Source organism: Mercurialis annua, linkage group LG2, assembly GCF_937616625.2.
Source record: "Mercurialis annua linkage group LG2, ddMerAnnu1.2, whole genome shotgun sequence".
In the NCBI taxonomy this organism is placed as follows: Eukaryota; Viridiplantae; Streptophyta; class Magnoliopsida; order Malpighiales; family Euphorbiaceae; genus Mercurialis; species Mercurialis annua.
In genome coordinates, this window is record NC_065571.1 from 47,741,106 (window position 1) to 47,762,146 (window position 21,041).

Below are 21,041 nucleotides of genomic sequence, written 5' to 3' on the forward strand. Positions count from 1 at the left end.
ACCGCTTGACTAAGTCGTATATACAACTAGGACTTGACTCTACTACAGCACTATCAATCGACGTCTTCTGTACATACTTGCAAATACAGATCACTTCTGAACAAGTATAGAAGTCCGTCACGTCAAAATACTTTTACCTGAAAGGAAAGACTTTTGGAGGGGTTAGTCGACGCTGAGTGAGTTTATAATTTATAAGTGAGTATTATATAAAACAAAATAATTCTATAAACATTTATTTAAATGCATCTAAATATAAGTTTCCGATTGAAACCCTAATTCTCAAGTTTTATCTTGATAGATCCAAACTGAACTGAATTTGCAAGCGAATCGAGTAACTTATTCCAAATGGTTTGGTCCCAATATAATTTGACCGAGTTAACCGACACCATATAGTACAGTTCCGGAATAGTTCCACCGAGTTAACTCGTACTATTTCTTTTATCTAACGATCGAGATGAGTTCCGGAATAGTTCAACCGAGTTTACTCTTAGATATAGGTCCCAAGATAATTCCATCGAGTTAACCTCGTTTCTAACGAACGAGCGAGAGAACATCTTCAAAATTCTTGAGTAAACAAAGTCTTGCAGATTTTTATACTGAAATGGTGATCATGCAGTTCCTACTGCCGCCCAATAGGAAAGTTTGTTTCATCAATGCATGCGTTTAATATAAAACATTTCGATAATAAAACAATGCCATGCAATTCGTATAAAAAAATTTCATTAATAAAATAATGCACTTTTAATACATCAAATGTAAACACGTATAAACTCACCGCTTGCTACTCCTAAAAACCTCGATCGATCGATTACCGTCTAGTTTAAGGTGCTCCTTGTCTGTTAGCCGCTTGCCTTGCCGGATCTAGGTTAGACATAAATTCATCCAACTAAGAGTCTAACTTTGTAGATTTATAGACTCGAGATAAACACGGATTTAACTTGCTATATATCTATCACTTCTAACCTCGATGTAAACTAACTCGATAAAACCTTTTTAAGGTCCAATAATAAATCTTTACAATCTCGTTGAACTTTTTGTTCAACTACTAACCTCAAAACCATACCATACTAAATCCACATTGTTTATTAAATTGAAGTTCAAAACTTCTAGCCACTTGAAAATACTAATCGTCAAAGTTTAATTATCGATGAAGGTCATAAATAACCAAGACAATCTGTGCTCTATCTCAACATTTTGGCTAGTCGATGATATGTTAACATTCAACTCATCCTAAACACATAACCAACATCTCAACGAACCAATTTTACTTAAACGATACGATTTAACCTTAACTTTACACGTTAATTTTAACCATTAAACACCTAACTATATCTCACTTTTCACATTAAACCTTAAACACCATATTTAATATTAATTGACCAATTTCCTATTAACCTTTAAAATGTATAAAGAGTAATTGTGATTCTCAGTTGGATAATTTTTTATTGTTCACATTTGTGACGAATTATGTAATTTCCCAACGAATTCTTCCTTCGCTAATTTCCCGACGGATCAGCGATGAAATTTGCCGCTAAATTTCGATTGAAAATAGCGATGGATTTCAAAATTCGTTACTAATTATTTAAAAATAATTAAATAAAAAATGTTTACAAAATAATTTATTTAAAAATAAATTATTAGAAAATAATTATTTTAGAAAATAATTATTATTTAAAATAATAATGATTAAAAGAGATCATTATTAAAAAAATTATTTTAAAAATTAACTATAAAAAATTTATTATTCAAAAATAATTATTCAAAAAATAATTATTTTAAAGTGCGGGAGTAATAATTTGTCATTTGTTATTTTTTATTTTTTATTGTACGTTTATATATATATATTATTTGAGTTTATTAAAATGGAGTTAAGTGTGTGAGAACTTTGTAGTCAAATGAGCCTTGAATGGGAACGATGGTAGAATGAGTGACCTACTGAGAAGTTTGAGTTTGAACCCAGATGAAGATCCGTCTGGATTGTACCCAAACGAAGTGTTTACTTCGCCTCGGTTCAATCTTTTGAAGATCCGTCTGGGATTGAACCCAGACGAAGTGTTCTTCGTCTGGTTCGATTAATTTAAAAAAATGTTTTTTTTAATTTTTGAATTAATGGTGTTTACTGGATTTCTTTTAGTTTTTGGTGTTTGTTAGAAAATTTTGAAAAAAAATTAGAGAAGAAAACGTTGTTGTGGATGATGGTATGGCAAAAGGGAAAGGTGTGACTCAGCGTCCGTCGAGTCACGTAGAATAAGATTGTCGAAATTCATTTAAAAACCGCCTAGAAACGATAAGTTCGATAATTATTTTAGAATAAAAATTAGTTCGGTAATGTAATTTTGGAAAAGTACGGTGACCCCATATAATCAATTAACCCCAATTTATTTACGTCCCTAACTTTAAAGTTCTTAGATTATTTACAATCCTATCCAACCATATTAATGTTGTAGCTTGGACTTGGGAAGCATGATTGAAAGGAAAGGAGAAAGAAGGGTCCCATCCATGTGACATGCGCCCTTGTTACCGTGTGTCCGTTTCTTTCTTTCAAGAAAATTTTCTAGCTTTCCCGTTTTGTCCCCACCTTAATGTCCACTGTTTTCCCAAACAAGCCGTGATTTGCGCTTTTAGTTGCTATAAAGTTTTGTTCTTTCCCATGGTAAAACTTTAGATTAAAATCCTTGTATAATAAATTTTATGCTTAATTAATTTTTTAAAAATAAAATGAAATTTATTAATTTCATATTAATTTTTTTTTAAATTCATCGGATCTCATTAAATTGAATATGAAACAGTTACATTTATAAAAAAACTCGGGATAATTTGAAAACTAAACCCGATGATTATTATGGTCACACATTATTAGTTAATGTACGCAATTTATAGATCAACAGCAGAAAAAAAAGTACCCGTCATTAAAAACTAAGCCAAAACATAATCCATTAGGAAAATTATGTTTTCACTTGATCTTTTTAGATGTTTAATATTTTATAGCCTAATGGTAAAAAAAAACCAAACCTTTACGACTTATTGTAATTATATCCTAACCTTTTAATTTTTGCAATAATATCCAAATTGCATTTTTTTGTTGCAATAATATCCAAATTGTATTTTTTTTGTAGCAATAATAGTCAAATTGATGGCTAAACTTGTTGTTTTCAATTAAGATATTAGACTATTATTATGTTTTGATTAGTAAAAGTCCCAAAAATGGCAAAAAAACTCAAAAAAAATTCACATAAAAAGTGCAATTTGGATATTATTGCAACAAAAATAATGCAATTTGGATATTATTGCAAAAATTAAAAAGTTTGGATATAATTGCAACAAGTCGTAAAGGTTTGGGTTTTTTTTGCCATTAAGCCTTATTTTATTGCTAATAATTGGAGGTGTACTAATGACGTGTGATAAAAATCAAATGATTTAAAAAATAAACGGGATTATAAACTTGATTAATTTCAATAAACTTTTATGGATAAAATAACATAAATTATATAGTAAAAAATATTGGGATGAGTTTTTCTTGTTTTTTAAATATATTTTTCTTTATCTAAAATGATTCCTTATAGAATTTTAACAATTTAATATCCTTTATACTACAAATATAATTTAACTTTTATTTGTCAATTCATTTTAAATTTTATTATTTGTCCACTTTAAAGTCAAAAACAGATAAATTGTCGTAAAATATTAAATTTCATAAAAATAATATATATTAATTGAATGTTAATCTTTCCAAAAAAAATATTTCACTACTAAAAAACAGTGGTTTTGTGACGGAAATTTATGACGGATTTGTGACAGACTAGTGAAGTATTTATATTTTTGTGACGGAATTAGTGATGGATAAAACTTTTGGTCGGTGAATTTTTTTGGAAAGAAAATAGTGACGAATTTGTGACGTTTTAATGACGGATTTATTTTCCGTCACAAATCCTTATTTTTATGCCGGAATAGTGAAGGATATATCTGTTACAAAGTTTTGTGACGGACATGGTCGTCAGAATTATGAAATTATGATTGTCCATCACAATTCTGTCAGCAAGTGAACTTACCTGTATTTCACAAATTACATGTACTTCAGAGATCAAGTGTAAACCATCATATGCACTGACTTTGCACAAATTACCTTAGGTCACTATCTAGGCATGTTCTTGTTTTTGATAGGGTTAAATTTATGCTACTTTATTTCCCATACTTTATTGCTGCTCATAGTTTATTAGCAATGAAAAATAATGTAAATTCCATAGTTGATTTGCATTGTAATCTGACCATTTAAGCATATATATAAACTCTCAATTGAATGAAGAGGACTTGCATAGACATAATGAACTTTGCAGTATAGTGATTCAGTTCAGCTAATGAACTTTGCTTATAACTTTTAGGTGATGGAAGGTGGTGTGAAAGAATGGGCAGTTTTTCAAAAGTTCCATATGAGGAAAGATAGGAAATTTGTTGATAGCAAATCCCGTATTCTTGATGTAAGTATTCTGAATTATATCTATTAAAAAGTTCATATTATGTGTATTTAATTTATTGGTTTAATATATATGTAGGATAAGATACAAACAGCTGTTAGTCTTGCCAGTCAACCATTAGAAGATGGAACTATACCCGTAGTTGACATTAACATGATATATTATGATGTTGTCGGTGGTGAGAAGAAAAGGCGTGTATATGGACTGTGATCTCAAGCATCAGTCTTTTATCCTCGACATTTGTCATCTACGTCTACTCCGTCTAGTTTTTCAAACTCATGTGATATGAAAAGGATGCTTGACTCTCACTACTAGAAAACTGTATTTTAGCAACGAATTCTTCCGTCGCTAAAGGCTGAAATCCTTCGGTAAATTAAGTTTTCCGTTGGTAAAAGGCTAAAATCCGTCGTTAAATCAAAAAATTTCCGTCGGTAATTCTCTGTTTTCTAGTAGTGTCTTTAAAGGAACAACATGAATTCTTGTCTATGAAGGAAGAAGCTATAACAGAAAAGATGAACCACTTATCCGAAAAGGAAAAATCTATAGAAAAGAAGATGGAAAAATTAGAACGTATATAAAAAGATTGTTTGCGGGGTTTTCAGAGCTTGAACAGATAGATAGGTTTTGGCGGTTGTATCACATCACCGAAGATTTTAATGTAGTAGTTTTTTTATCGTTGTAGTTCGTAATATTCGTACTTAGACTACTTTTGATATTATTAAAAACTAGTATGTATAACTATATTTTGAGTTTAATGAATAACTACCATTAAACTTATCTTATTTTCTTTTTAAAAAAAAATTATTTATCGTAATAGTTATTATTTCAATTGATTATAAAAATAAAAATTATATTTTAAATCTATTACAGTTAGTGACGGATTTGTGAGAAACATGTTAGTCAGAAATGAATTTCCGTCACAAATCCGTCACAACATTGTGACGAATTTGTGACGGTAAAAACCATCATAAATGAATTTCCTTCACAAATCCGTCACAACATTATGACGGATTTGTGACGGTAAAAACCATCATAACTGAATTTCCTTCACAAATCTGTCACAATTTTGTGATGAATTTGTGACGTCAGATCCATCACAAATGGAATTCCGTCACTAATCCGTCACGATTTTGTGACGGATTTGTTAAAAGTTGACTATTAACTTTAGTGACGGATGTATCCGTTACTAATCCGTCACAAACAACTGTTTGTGACGGATTTGTGACAGATATTTCCGTCACAAACTGCTGTTTTTTAGTAGTGTTTTAGAAAAAAATCATTTATCAACATACTAGTTCAAGGACGATTTTTGCTTTTGCATTAAAAGTTTGTATCAGATACTTCTCCCTCAATCGTCTCTAATTAAGCCTTCTTTAAAAATTAGTAGTTAAATCTTTTCCTTCAAGTCCTACATATTGTTCTCCTACCAATGGAAGGTAAAAAGCAACATGATACGAAAGCTTAAACAATGAATATAAAGATGAGAAATGTAATTCTAATTTTTTGTTGACAATTTGAAATGTAATTCTATTTGATGATGTGAAAGAACAAGTAATAAGGATTAGGGCGAGTTTCTTCTTAGAGGTAAGTTACCAACAAAAGTTTTAACATTAAAACTATAAGAATAAATTTTACTATAATATGAAAATTGAACAAAGCTTTTAGGTTAAAACCTTAGCTTGATAACGTTTTTATTTTAAAAAATTTACTTTTTAAAAAATAAAGGGAGATTGATTCAAGAAATTTTTTAGACACCGTTTGAATCGATGAATTCTAAACGATGGTTGTTAAACAATCCATGGATTTGGATAAAATTCATCATTTGGCTAGATAAAAAAAAAAGAGAATCTATGAATTCATAAATTCCCTCATTTTTTACAATCTATCATTCTTTATGGTTTTAATTTCCCACTTTCTAAGTGAGAAAGTCCAAATTCACCATTTTATTATAAATGATGGATTGTTATACTATTTATTTTTTTCCATAATTATCCTTATAAAAAAATTAATATTCCTAAGTTATCTTTAGCCCTAATTAAACCATTTTTTACCGCTTTTTTTACCTTTTTATTCATAGGAAAAAAATATTGTTCTGCTGCCAAAGATTTAGCCAATTATTATTTTTTAAGTTTCTTTTCACATATACTATATTTAATAAATAGTTATGTTCTATGTAAATTATCCATGTTTTAGATATATAAATAGTTATAAATGGATACCGAATCCTATCATAAGTAATATGGAGCCGAGTCGTAGGAAATCCATCCTCAGACGATATCGGACTCCTGCCCAAAGGGCTAAACTATACGAAACTAACAATCGAATTCATGAGATTTGCCTTAATTGGAGATACTTCAATCTAAAAATATAGGACCGAATCTCTTGAAGACTCGGACAAAGCGCGTCGACCTAGTGATTCGACTAAATGACCAGATCTGCGAAGATATTTCCTATTTGGACACAAACTCCAACTTAGGAAGATAAACTCCAACTAAGGAATATGAGACTATTGAGGAACATATTCCTGAATAGGACTTTTATCCTAATAAGGAACCACACTCCTAATCAGGGTCAAACCCTACTAAATAGGAATCACTTTCCTATTCAATGACTACAAGACATACATTCAACTACTATATAAAGAGTTTGAGGTATGCCTAAACGCACAATTACATTCATATACTTAAAAACGTTGTTGAAAGCTCAATACTGACTTTAGCATCGGAGAGTTAATCGGACAACCACCGTCCGGTTAACTTCTACCCTGTTTTGCAGATTAATCCACCGGATCAGAAAGCAGACTCCATCAATTGACGCCGTCTGTGGAAAAAGCTTGACAACTTCTATTCGAAGAAAGCTTTTCTGAACTCAAATAAATTCATTGAATAAGATGACTTCTGATGGATCTAACCTCAAAAAAAAAACTGAGCAATACACCATGCTACTCGCTGGAGAAAAAACAAAAGACGCAGGAACTCAGAATATTGCCACCAGTAACATTCGATAATGAAGATTTCGAAAGAATCAATCAGACCCATATTGAGGCTCTAGTTGTAGCCATGATCATTGAGCACAGGAATGTGGAGAGGATATTAATCGACGAAAGGAGCACAATTAACCTGATGACAAGAAAAGCTTACGAAAGCCTCGGAAGAGTTCCTGCAGAATTAAAGAGAAACACTACCCCAGATTCGGCGGATCCCCCATCAGACCTATGGGAACAATCGTTCTGGACGTCAAATTAGGGAAAGAAAGGAAAGATGAAGAGCTACAAACACGATTTAGCATCGTAGATATTGATCTACCATACAACGCAATCCTGGGGAGACCATTTCTCCATGACTCAACCGCTGTAACGAGCATAAAAGCTCTCACGATGAAGATACTAACAAGGAAAGGAATCATCATGTTGCAAGGCAACCGAACCAGTGCGAGAAACTGCTATGACAAGGCAGTAAGAGAATCCTTTGAAACTCTGCTAATCGAAGAGATCCTGAATCACGACATTGAAGAGAAAGAGACCGCCCCTGAGGGCGAGATGAAGAAGCTGGAATTAAACGAGGAGAAAAAAATGAACTTGGGAGTAGGCATAAACCCCAAATACGAAAAAGAGATCATGACTATGCTCAAAGAAATATCGGGACATTCGCCTCCAAGGCCTCAGAGATCGTGGGAATAGATCCGCACATCATAACTCACGAACTAAATGTGGCCGAAGGGGCGACAATAAGAGAGAATAAAAGAAAAGTTTCTGAAGAAAAGTAAAAAATAATAGCTTACTAAGTAGAAAAAGTCGGGTGATGGCGGCAGCTCTAAGGAATTCCGGCGGCTGGTCTGAAAAAGTCGGGTGACGGGTCTGAGGAAGTTGGGTATCGGGTCCGACATAATTGTTTTTTTTTTAAATGTAAAAAATAATTAATTTTTAGGACGTATTTAAACGTTTTTAAAGATGAAAGACTTGTTTGAATTTTTTTAATAGAAAAAAGTATGAAATAATTCTTATATTTAGTTGTTTTTAATAAATTGTTTTTTTTTTTGAAATTTGGAAAGGAGATAAAACATGAAAACTTAAATAAGGGTATAACTGAATTTTTTTTATGGGTTAGAGTACAAATACAAAAAGAGTTAAAAAGTGGGTGGGTTATAAGTAATTAAACCTTAAAAGAAAAGGAATGAAACCCATGTTTTGATGATACTCTGCAATTATTTTCTGCAATTCTTTTAAAACTCAACGCAGGAGAGACTGCAATAAGCATTCATTTAGTGAATTTTGTTTGTATTTGTTAGAGGGCTACATGTCTGGTATGCATTATATTAACATGAACCTTTAGTGCAAAAACTATATTTAAAATTGAAGAAATCTGGCCAATATTTATACATACAGTGACGAATTGATAAATTAAATACAAAAAATGATGAAAAATATTATTAAACAAACATAGTAAAATAGTAATTTAAAAATGAATAAAAATAACACTTTTTCATTAAATAATATCTTACCTTTCGACTTTTTTATTCATAGCCGAATTTTTCAAAATTATCGATTTTAATTCATTTCTTAACTTTTAGTTTTATTTATAACTATTTTTTTAAATTGAAACGGAATAGTTTGATTATGTTCTTTATATTTAAAAAATTTAATAGTAAAAAGGCAAATTGGTCCAAGATGAAAGGCATGCTTTTCTCTACTCTAATTTAAGTAAATGGCTACAGCTGAAATTTTAAAAAAAAAATGGGCTAAATCTAAAAAAATTTAAGGTTTCAGCCAAAAAAAAAAATTAAAAAAGTCCAATATTTTTGGATAATTAAATTTAGAAATAATTAATTTAAATATTAATTAAAAGTTTAACTGAATAAAGTGAAGAATTGGCCATGCAATCTCTGAACCCACACCCAAAATCAAACAAGAAGTTTTGAATATTTTGAATCCAGTCGAACCAAAAATTAAATTTGTAAGGTTCTAAAACTTAGATAGATCTCCATACTAAAACCGTACCATATAACAATAAACCGAAGTACATTGATATGAAGAATTATATATAGGGGTTCCGTTATGGAGATTAACCTAAAATTTAGAATCGTACCAATTGAATGATGCTATAGTAAATTTTCAATTATAGTTTTTTTTTTTCAAATTAATTATATAATTATAAATTTACAATATTATAAAAGAAAGAAGTATATTTGATAACTTATTTTTTATAATCACTACTAATATTATTTTGATAATCTTAAAAATCTATATATACTTCAAACTATAATTTTAAAAATACATAATTAAATTTTATGCATATTATATTATAAATACTAAACTTTTAAAGTTAATTTGTAATTATAAAATTATTTACCAACAACATTAATGTATATATGCATATAAATATAAATATAAATACTTACATATAAATATTAAATATATATAAATATAAATATATATAGTGTTAAATTATGTTTATAATGAATAAAATTTATCCATTATAGTTAAAATTATACAATATTCTCCAAGACTAAATTATATATGCAATTCTAGTAATTTTCATACCGAATTATACAGAGTCGTTAGAAAATGATCTCCAAATCAAAATGTAGCAGAAACAACTATGCACCAACTGTATCAATTTAAGGTATGGTTCTAAGGTATGGTTCTAAGGTATGGTTATGAGAGATCTCGTTTTTAAATTGGCGACTTTTGGTGCAATTTTGATATTTTTCAAATTGTACACACCCTTAAACTGAAACATATATTGTGCATATCAGTGTTTTAAAATTTAAACTAGTGACTGAGCTAGTAGAAAATTAATTCAGACTGACCTTTTTAATGTCGAACCAATTGAACCGACTGATCGGATTATAAAATGGTAGTGTATATTTATAGGCAAAACCCATTCCGAGGCCCTCCTACTTTACCACTTTTGTTCCAAAGGCCCCTAGACGAAACTTTTTCATCCCGAAGCCCTTCTACTACTGAAACTGTAATAACGATACCCCTCCGTGGATGGAAAATCCCGCGTGCTTCCCAACCGTCGTTAACAAACGGAATGCCTCGCCACGTCATAGTAAGCACGTGAATCTGTTGGACAGCGTGGAAATAATTGCCATGTGGTTTTTACCCACTGCTTATTACGTGGATCGGTATAAAATTTATTAACTCAATTTCTTTTACCCTTTTACCCTTTCTTCTTCATATAACCCTTTCTTCTGGTTCCTTAAGCCTTCACGTCCGCAGCCCTAAATTTTCTCCCTTTCAATTGTTTTCTCTGGTTTGGTTGTCTGTCTTACGTCGTGCACCCTTCTCTTTTTTTCTATTCTCGTTCGTTCTCGTGCTTCGCGACTATGGCTGAGGAAATGTACGATGGTGTGATTCCGGCTACTGAGAATAGCAACTGCAAGTGTGGAAAGAAGGCGAAGATGCTGGTTTCCTGGTCAGAAAAGAACCCCGGGAGGCGATTTTTCCGGTGTGAGGTAATTTTGCTAAGTTATTTTTTTAGGGTTTTGTAAGTTTTGGTTTTATTTTTTTTGGTGTTGCTACTGTTGGTGTAGTTGTTTTTTGTTTTGCTTGTTATTTAGTTCAACCGAACCAGCTTTCGGCATGTTTTGGGTTCAATTGATGCAAAGTTTTTTTTTGGTTTAATAGATGTAGGGTTTGCTAATTTTTGGTTTCCATCGATCTAGGGTTTGATCAATTGATATAGGGTTTGCTAGCATTGATATAGGGTTTGGTTCGTTTGATATATGGTTTTTAATTTAGGGTTCCTAAATAGGAGAGCTTCACAAACTGGTATTCTGTTACAGTGGTTAGTTGTGTGAAAATGTCTGTGTGTTGCGTTGTATGCGTTTGCAGGTTTATATTCTTTGGCAATTAGTTAAGGTTTGTCAGATGGGTTGATATTGCCTTAAATTTGTGTATTAAACTTGAGGTGTGAACTCTTACGAATTTGTGTGGCTGTTTGGTTTTTACTTAGGGGAACAAGTGCTCGTATTTCATGTGGCATGATGAAGAGTATGCTCACCACATCAAAACAATGCTGAATCATCTGAAACGTCAAGAAACAAACTTGTCCAAGGAGGGGGAATATCTGAGGGGTGAAGTTTTTCGTCTGAAGTACCTAATGGACCATGCTAGTTCCCTTGATGCTATCGAGATGGAGAAGAACCTGAAGGAAGTCAAAGCTGAGAAAGCCAATTTGGAGGGCAAAGTGGCTGAATTGAACAAAGAGTTGAACATGGAGCTGAAAAAAAAATTAGGGGAGATGCAGCAGTATGAGAAGGAGATCCAGTCTGTGAAGAAGCAGAAGGAGCTGAGCAATTATCTTGTCACTGCTGTGGCTGTGTTGCTGATTGCCTTTGTTATTATGATGAAATTTTAATTAAAGCTGTTAAGCTTGCTACTCTTAACTATTAGGTGGTTTATTAAGTATTGTTGTGTTTATGTACTTAAGTAGGTAATTTCTGAAGTACTTTTGAGCAAGTTTATGTTGTGATGCAGTATGTTGTGTTGCGAAGTACTGTCTTGTATTAACTGCTATTTTGCTGAATTAAAATATGTGTTAAGTTATTTGGATCTATTACTATATGTACCAATCTTTGAAATATGTCTTTTGTTTTTGTCAGTGTTAAGTGGTATTTGTTCTTTGTAAAATATGAATGAATGTGACAATTGGCAAAGAATAAAACTGGGCAAGGTTTTGTCTTTAATATTTCTGATTAGTGTCATACAGAGCAAAACATAGAAAAGCAAAAAGTGCAAATCCTATAAATGCAAACTTCAAATATGCAAGGAATTTTACTGGTGCAAACCAATGTCTGAAAAAAAAGCTTAATATAGATAATAATAATCATTTACAAACCCTTAAAGTATGTCAGCTAGCTTCACTAGATCTTTACATGATCCCAAAAAACCACCTATTGAAACTTACAAAATTACCCTAACCTGAATAACAGGCACAAAAAAATACTGCCCTAATTGTTCACAGAATTTAGTTACAAACATGTACGAAAGGCCCTCCGCACAAAAAGACAACCTTATAAGAAGGCGCCATACAGTTAACTTTACATGTGACAACCTTATAATAAGGCACAAAAAGACAACCTTATAAGAAGGCGCCATACATTTAACTTTACATGTGACAACCTTATAATAAGGCACAAAAAGGTTAAGTTTCAGTGGTTAGTAGTGTGTTGTCGAACCTTCAAAACCTCCTCGGACTACTCCAAGGTTTTCGAACAACGTCATCCATTTTTAGTTGCCTTGGGGTCATTGGTTTTTTACCCTCTCTCTTGCTTTGCCTAGTAGTTGGAGCAGATGATGCAGTTGCTTTTGAAGGTGGTGCATGTGGTGTTGGGTCATGCCTTGATGGGGCAGGTGGTGCAGTTGGTGTTGGTTCCTGCCTCGCTGGTGCAGGTGGTGTTTGTTCCTTCCTCGCCGGTGCAGAAAGTGATATGCCATGCCTCTGTGATACAACCAATCCATAGTAAATATTTACAAACCTCAAACCAATTTTTTTTAAAAAAATTAACCAAAGCCAGTCAACAACATTCAAACCTTACCTGCAATACCCTAGCATTTAATATCTGAACAATACAACGACATATAAGTAATAAATGTACTCACAGTTCCTTTTGCAATCTGTTTTTTTTTTCTTCATGCCTGTGGCTGCAGTAGTCCTTTGCTGTAACTCACCACTTAGGATTTCTGAGGTAAAATCATTCAGACCTTCGATGGAAACTCTCAAGTCATCCTGAACTGCCAAATCGCCCTCCGGTTGTGTATTAGGATGGACAACCCATTCATTTGCAGGTGTCCAGCCCCCTTCAGCATTAGACACCTCTATGTCATCGTATTGAGGAATTTGCTCTCTTGGTTCCTCGTGTATTGGCTGCCCTTGTGCCTCAGGACCTTGGCCTGGCCCTTGCACAGTAGGTACTTGGGTTGGTTCAACCTCTTCTGCAGCAAGCCCTTGCACAGTAGCTACCCTTTTTCTCTTTCTTCTGGTTCCAAATTCTGCAACCATGTCAGCTGATGGCCTGACTGCTTGTGATGTTGATGCTCCAGCAGTTTTAGTCCTAGGTCGAGGTTGTTTTGCAGGTAAGGTAGGGTCCTGACGACATTACAAAATTAAGTTAGTGAATAATGTAGAGGAAAAAATATAACCAAACAAATGTAATCAATAATTTACCCTATGAGGACATCCCCTGGCATTATGCCCAGTTTGGCTGCATGTTTTACACCTCATAACCCTCCCTTGTCTACTTATTTTTCCTGTTTTTCTTGTTTCATGTAAGGCTTTCTTTCTTGCTTTTTTTGGCCTACCAGGCATTTTCCTGTAAGGAGGAGGCTCGAGAGGTTCTAGCCCAGTTTCAGGCCACATAATTCTACCCCTCACAGGCTGCAACATGAATCTGTATGCTTCCTTGTATGTTTCCACTTTGTACCAATCATGAACAAAGTCCTCAGCATTTTTTTTTGTTCTGTGTATCGCTGATATCGCATGACGACAAGGTATCCCGGTGAGGTCCCACTCTCGACAGGTACAGCTTCTGAGGGTGGTGTTCACTGTATGCTTGTCCTTTGCATCATACACACTTGTCACCTCATAAGCATCGTCCCCGTTCCATATCATTTGCCAAGTGTAGGACATCTCCTTGTTCTTTTCCAGCTTCGTCATAGCTCTTGGGGCAATGTTGTTGATCCATGTATCAGCAAAGCTCCTCTTCGTATGCAGTCTGGTCATGACTTGGACCCTGATTGCCTCTAGCATACTAATAATAGGTAGGCAGCTGCAACACACAGTCAGTATGAACTAAGTTAGTATACATACTATTAAAAAACAACAACACCACAAGCTGAATGAGAACCTTACCGAGCATCAAGTATCCACCCATTAAATGTTTCTGCCAAATTGTTGTCAATGACATCACATTTTACTTCTGTCTGAAAGTAGGCCTTGCAAAAAGTCTCCACATCGTATTCCATCATATGGGGGACCATGCCTGGTCCAATAAGTTCTAATTTCCTTAGATTTGCTCTCAATTGCTGTGGAAATGTGGACTTCGCACAAGTCCAGAAACCCAGCTTCCTGTCCTCTCCCTTCCACTGCTTAGCCAATGCTGCATACACATGGCGTGCACACCTTCTATGTTCAACTTGTGGGAGCTGGTTCCTAATAGCTATCTCCAACCCCTTAAAGGAATAAATAAATGAAGCAGGTTAATATGCCATTTTGAAAATAAAATCAAAAATTAAAGGAAATATATTCAGAAAAAATTACCTTCTGCATGTCACTAATGATGACATATCCATCTCCTCGCTTCAACTGCAAATCATATGCCAGCAAGCGTATGAACCAGCTCCAATTGTCAGTATTTTCTACTTGGACCACGGCCCATGCTAGTGGGAACATTTGGTTGTTCCCATCGCGGCCAATTGCACACAGAAGTTGGCCTTTGCACAGACCCTTTAAGAAACAGCCATCCATTCCTATGATCTTTCTACAACCAGCCATCCACCCCCTTTTACATGCCTCCAAACAAACGTACATTCTCTTGAAATGGTTCACTTCACTCCCATCCTCCCTCGTGCTCCTTATTATACATGTACTCCCTGGATTGCTAACTCTCATCTCCTCTCCATAGTCAAAAAGACTCATGTACTCTTCCGTAGTTAGAGTGTCCAAATCCTCAAACATTCTAACTTTGATATTTTTGCACATGGTCAAACTAACTTTCAGCTTCAATTCTGATTTGCATAAGGCCCTCAGGTCCATCAACTTGATGAAAGGTTGGGCATACAGCCTTGGCTTCAAGTATTTTGCAAGAAACTTGCTTGTTGCCATGCGGTTGACATTGGTGATGTAACATCTGTGTTCAGAATAGTAGGTTTTCACCACCAAATTTTGTGTCTTCCCATCTACACTTGCCAAAAATTTCCAAGGGCAGCCAGGATGACATGCAGCTCTAATCCTCTTGGTACAATTCTTCACATAGTGAACATGTAACTTCTTCAAGATTGAGTACTTAGCCAAAGCAAACCTGCACTCCTCATGGTTTATAAAAATCATTCCCACAGCAAACACAGGAACAACAGTCTCCGGATCATATCTAGATGTTGTTTTCTTTTGAGGTTTAGATACTGGGTCATCCTCATTCTCACTATAATAACTCTCCAGGTCATCACTGTCATAGTAGACACTCCCAGTACCATCCCCATCATCTGCATCAGACCCACACAATTCATCTCCCTCATCAATCTCTTCTGCAACATAGCTGGCATCACTGCTGTCATCCCCGCTACCATCACTGTGTATAATGTCCTCTTCAATAGCTGGATTCACTGCCACATCTTCACCTCCATCTCCTTGTACCAAATTCTGGTTAGATCTTCTGGCAGCATGATTAACCAGGGTCCTCTTGGACTTCCTGACATTTTTTCTTGCATTCTGCAACTCCTCATCCTCCTCATCATCGGTCATTATACTCACGTTGACACAGACATTATCAAAAGTCTGTTCCCTGCCACCCACTTCAACCTCAGGATTCTGGCCATGGTCAGGCACCTCTTGCTCCACCTCAGGCACTTCTTCCTCTAGGTCAGGCACCTCTTCATCCAGCCCACGCACCTCTTCCTCCAGGTCAGGTTCCTCTCCATCCAGCCCACGCACCTCTTCTTCCAGGTCAGGCTCCTCTGCTTCCACCTCAGACACGTGTTCCTCTACCACAGGTGGCTGCTGATGCTCCACCTCAGGAACCTGCTCATGATCATCTGCCTGCACAAGAGCATCTCCCTCTGCCTCAGGAGCTGACAGTTGCTGGCTTGGGTCCTGCTTTCCATCCTTCATGTGCTCCACATAGAACTCCAACATCGAACCACTCAGTGGCTTCCCAATCATATCAAACAATCCCTTATCATCAAAAATAAGAACATGATCTCCTGAATGCAGCCTATAATAAATCCCACTTACTGATTCATACCCTAACTTTATAGCAAGCGCCAGAATCCCATTGAAACACAGCTTGTCTAAGTCACAGTACTCTTCAACCATAGTGTGTTTCCCCCCAACATACTTCTGCTTTGGGGTAAAAACACCACCATGGTGTAGAACAACACTAACATACCTCATTTTCCTGCATAGCAATAGCAAAAATATGTTCAGGAACTAAACATACTCCAAAACCATAAAAATGTAACCATATCAATCAACACTACACCAATACCAACCATGCAAGACTCTATTTATAAACAAGGTTGAACGTTAGATTCTTATTTATTCAAGTTCAAGGAAGTACACAAAGGCAAGTACAAACATATATCCACTTTCATAAAATGCCCTACGTGAAGCATGTTCAGCCCAGTTTCATGCATAAGACTCAAAATATTGCAATATTTTCCAGTTTGGGTAACATTCATATGAAACCCTAATTGACAAATTTATTATTTGGGGACCACATTATCAATTGTCACCAACCAATGAGGGCAACACATTTGTTCTGTCTATTTAAGTGTAACAAATATAAAAACATCAAATTGCAGACATATAATTAAAAAACCCTAATTGGGGACCACAGTATCACTTCCAGCATTCATTTCAACTGTACTAAACTATTACAAAAAGAACGCATGAAGTCCCCAAGCAGACAAACCCTAAGCCCAATATATGGGGGACCACAGTTACAGAAATAGAAGAAAAGGACAAACCCTAATTAAAAACCCTAATTTAAAAATTGTACATATTGGGGACCACAAATTCAATTCACAACAACCAATTCAGGAAAAGTACATAATTATTCTGCTACATTTACTGAAAAAGTTAAAAAAAATTAGTTGGTAAAATCAATTAAAAAACGCGAAGTAGCAAAAATTCAATTTCAAAACCCTAATGAGTAAACCCCGACCAGTCGGGGACCACATTATCAATTCCTACATTCCAATAAGTCAAGCAGTACAGATTTTCACAAACAAACAAACCCTAAATCACTAGTTTGGGGACCGCATTCTTAAATATAAAATAAATGGGGTATAAATTACATACCTCCCACCAGGTTCTATAAAATACTTTTTCTTTCTTCTGGAACCTCAGACCTTCGATTATTTTCTTCACGAAATATCTCGCCAGTTGTTCAGATCGCAGAAGTAAAAAAGGAAAAAAGCACAGCGTCCCAGGTCTTCGTTTACAACTCCATTTCACAAGGAAGACATAGAATTAGGGATTCCATCATCAGTGCCTCCAGTTTCAGTTCTGGTTTCAATGGAAAAACGGCGGAGAGAAGACGAGTGTTTGTAAGAAAAAACAAGAGGAAAATAGATTAGGGTTCGTCTTTGGGGTAAAAAATTATAACTTCTTCACAAATAAAAACGGTGTCGTTTTTGGAGTCAGGGTAAAAAATCAAAACGGCGTCACTTCGAATAAGCTGAGTCACCAAGTGTTTGGAGGCCATGTGTATCACGCATACACGTGGATTCCACGGGGGAATCGAAAATTAGGCCAGCACGCGCTTTAACGACGGTTGGGAAGCACGCGGGATTTTCCATCCACGGAGGGGTATCGTTATTACAGTTTCAGTAGTAGAAGGGCTTCGGCATGAAAAAGTTTCGTCTAGGGGCCTTTGGAACAAAAGTGGTAAAGTAGGAGGGCCTCGGAATGGGTTTTGCCTATATTTATATTAATATGTACATATACATACATATATACACACATACATATAGATACGTACATACCTACATACATATATAGCTCTAGGATTTATATAGGTCTAGGATTTTGCATATATATATGGTGGGACATTAAGCACCATGTGGTTGCATGTGCCATGTCTTTCTCTGAAAGGCCCACCACTTGCTTTCCTTCGAGCAAATAAATGGGACTTTCATTCACATTCTTTTCCTTCTCTATTTTCCACTCTCTCACTCCTTTTCCTCTCTCTATAAAAAAAAACTATCATTCTTTTTCTTTCTTGGATCTCTAACTGCACTCTTCTGCAACCTTTGTCTCTCACCATTTTATTTCTCATTATTTTCTTTACTTGATCATCAATATATAGAAGATTTCTTAGTCATAAGGTACGTACATTTTCATCTTTATGTCCAATTTTTACTCTATTATTATTATTATTATTCCACTAATGAACTTACACTTGAAAGTTGAGAGCATACACATTCAAAATGAAACCCTAACGATTTCCTTTTTTTTCATTTCTTTCATGAGTATAATAAATTCACTTTTTGGTGTTTTGTGTTCATCTTTATTTCTTGTTTAGCTTTATCTAGTTTTGTTTAAAAGTATATATGATAAACTCATTATATTCTACTTACCAAGAAAAATATAAGTTTTGCACTTTTTTTCTATTTATACATTAATATAAAATATTTCAACAATTTACTATCCACATTCCTCATGTTAGTAACTGATTTATTTTTATTTTGTAGAATGCGTGCTCCTTGTCAACTCAAGCAAGAATTCCTCAGGAAATGGCTATTAAGTCTCAAAATATGCAATTTGACAAAGCAGAATTTCACAATTTTGCAAAGAAAAAAGGCGATAAAGCGATCAGCAGACATTGCTATGGCTTCAACAAGGAACGGTATGAGTTATAATTGGCGTCGTGCACTCGTAGCTAAAGCTTCAAGGGATGATGATGATAATAAAATTCTTGTTCATCACATGTTAGCTTATTCTGACTCTGAAACGCTAAAGAAAGTTTCTACAAGTGGACAAAATATGCGTAATAAGAGGATTAGAAGCAAGAAGATATTGAAGAAGATTCGATGCACGAAAAGAGCGAAAAAATTTGTATTGAAAATGGCGATTGCTAGAAAGATGGTAAAGAAAAGAACACAAGTGTTAAAGAGTCTTGTTCCGGGAGGAGAATTTATGGATGATATGTCGTTGATTGAAGAAACCCTAGATTACATTGTTTCTCTTCGAGCTCAGGTTGATGTAATGAGAACTCTTGCTAAAGCTAATGGGCTTCTTAATGGTAAATAAGAACATCAATGGAGGATAAAATATATAAACTCCTACTTTTAAAGCAAAATGTTCTTATACACCTATAATTATTGTCCGTTTATCAAACCATTGTCAGTTTGATCCATCGTTTATTCGATATGTGCTAAATGTACCCACAACTTTTTTAAAGCATGATTGAAATCTTCAAATAAAAATATAAATCATCCCAATGATATTCCAAAAGAGTTGTGGACAATATTTAGCACATATTGAATAAGTGAAGGATCAAACTGTCACGATTTTAAAATCGTGAGATATTTGACAAAAATATCACAGTTGTGGGTTTAGAAAAATATTATGCCTAGTTTTAATTGAAGACTAAATAAAGGAAAGATGAAAAGCTTATATAGCTAGCTAGTAGTTTATTAGTTAAGCTTAAGGATGTATAGTTTTTTTTTTGATAATTAAGTATGTATAGTTGAAGCATATTGAATCCAATCAAGGCTCTTTTATATACAATTTTATGTGCTTGCATGATGTTCTTAAGGATACACATTTTGAGGCTATTATATCCACGTTTATTTTATAAATAACATAAGGTTATTCAATTGCTTATATATGGCCAACATATTATAGAAAATTCAATTTTAGGAGGAGTTAGATAATCCAACTTATTAATTAAATTAATATATTAAAATTTAATTATTTTAAATTGGTTGGATAACTCAAAAAAATCAACTTAATTTATTCAGTTAATTCAAAAACCACTTAATATAATATGTCAAAAAATTTGACTTATTATTTTTACTAAACACATTAAATTATAAAATATCAATTTTATTATTGAATATATTTATATTCTTGTATTTTTAATTATTATTCACCAATAAAATTATTTCATCTCCCATATTTTTTTTTAATTTTTTAACTATATGATAAACGTACTATACTTAGAACAAAACTTACAATTATAAATTATTATATTTTTATTATAAATATTATCTATTTTTTATTTTTATTTTTAAACTTTATATGTCATTTATTTAATATTTTATCTCTTAAATATTAGTCGGACATCCGGTTGTAACACACAAGATTAATTATAAAATTAAAAGGCTTTTTAGAATTTTAAAAATTCATATTTTATTTTAAGAATTAATTTTCAAGATAAAGGAGAATATTGTTATAATCTGTAAGGATTAATTATCAACATATGCAAATAAAATTTATAATTTTTATTTATGATATATATAATATTCATAATATTTTCTAGATATTATTATTTTATATTTTAAGAATTTAAATAATATATGATTTATATCTAATAATTTATTTTTAAAATAATCAATGTTCAGAGATTTTATATACAAATATCATAATTTTAATAATTTTCAGTAATTGTAAAATTTATCAAACAGAATTATTTAATTCGACATTTAAAATTAAGTAATTATTATTTTCAACACTTGATTTTTAGTTTTATCAAATACCACTTTAGTCACGTTGGCAATTGTACGGTCAAATAGGTAATTACTAGTCTGCATTGATGGAATAACTTCCATTATTTGAAAATAAAAGTTTGATTACCGAACAATAATAAATAAAGGTATCCATTTTGTAAAATGATGTATAG

General features: G+C 33.4%; 2 protein-coding genes and 1 non-coding gene across 3 annotated transcripts; 2 read left to right on the forward strand and 1 right to left on the reverse strand.

Moving 5' to 3' along the window:
• Nucleotides 1-4,017: 4,017 nt before the first annotated feature.
• LOC126670846 (small nucleolar RNA snoR101) lies at nucleotides 4,018-4,094 on the reverse strand. Its single transcript, XR_007638840.1, has one exon. It is a non-coding gene; the product is annotated as a small nucleolar RNA snoR101 (small nucleolar RNA).
• Nucleotides 4,095-10,687: 6,593 nt separating this feature from the next.
• LOC126667026 (uncharacterized protein At4g04775-like) lies at nucleotides 10,688-11,871 on the forward strand. Its single transcript, XM_050359972.2, has 2 exons — nucleotides 10,688-10,931; nucleotides 11,432-11,871. Exons 1-2 carry the CDS (start codon nucleotides 10,803-10,805, stop codon nucleotides 11,834-11,836), a joined length of 534 nt encoding a protein of 177 aa, XP_050215929.1. The 5' UTR covers nucleotides 10,688-10,802; the 3' UTR covers nucleotides 11,837-11,871.
• A 6,479-nt stretch (nucleotides 11,872-18,350) lies between these two features.
• LOC126669310 (transcription factor IBH1-like 1) lies at nucleotides 18,351-19,927 on the forward strand. The gene is made up of 2 exons (XM_050362753.1): nucleotides 18,351-18,522; nucleotides 18,889-19,927. Exon 2 carries the CDS (start codon nucleotides 18,890-18,892, stop codon nucleotides 19,445-19,447), a length of 558 nt encoding a protein of 185 aa, XP_050218710.1. The 5' UTR covers nucleotides 18,351-18,522; nucleotide 18,889; the 3' UTR covers nucleotides 19,448-19,927.
• Nucleotides 19,928-21,041: the final 1,114 nt, after the last annotated feature.

Coding starts and splice junctions, on each gene's coding strand:
- LOC126667026 (XM_050359972.2), top strand. CDS start 10,803: ATGGCTGAGGAAATGTACGATGGTGTGATTCCGGCTACTGAGAATAGC. Junction 10,932..11,431: donor GGCGATTTTTCCGGTGTGAG/GTAATTTTGCTA, acceptor GTTTTTACTTAG/GGGAACAAGTGCTCGTATTT.
- LOC126669310 (XM_050362753.1), top strand. CDS start 18,890: ATGCGTGCTCCTTGTCAACTCAAGCAAGAATTCCTCAGGAAATGGCTA.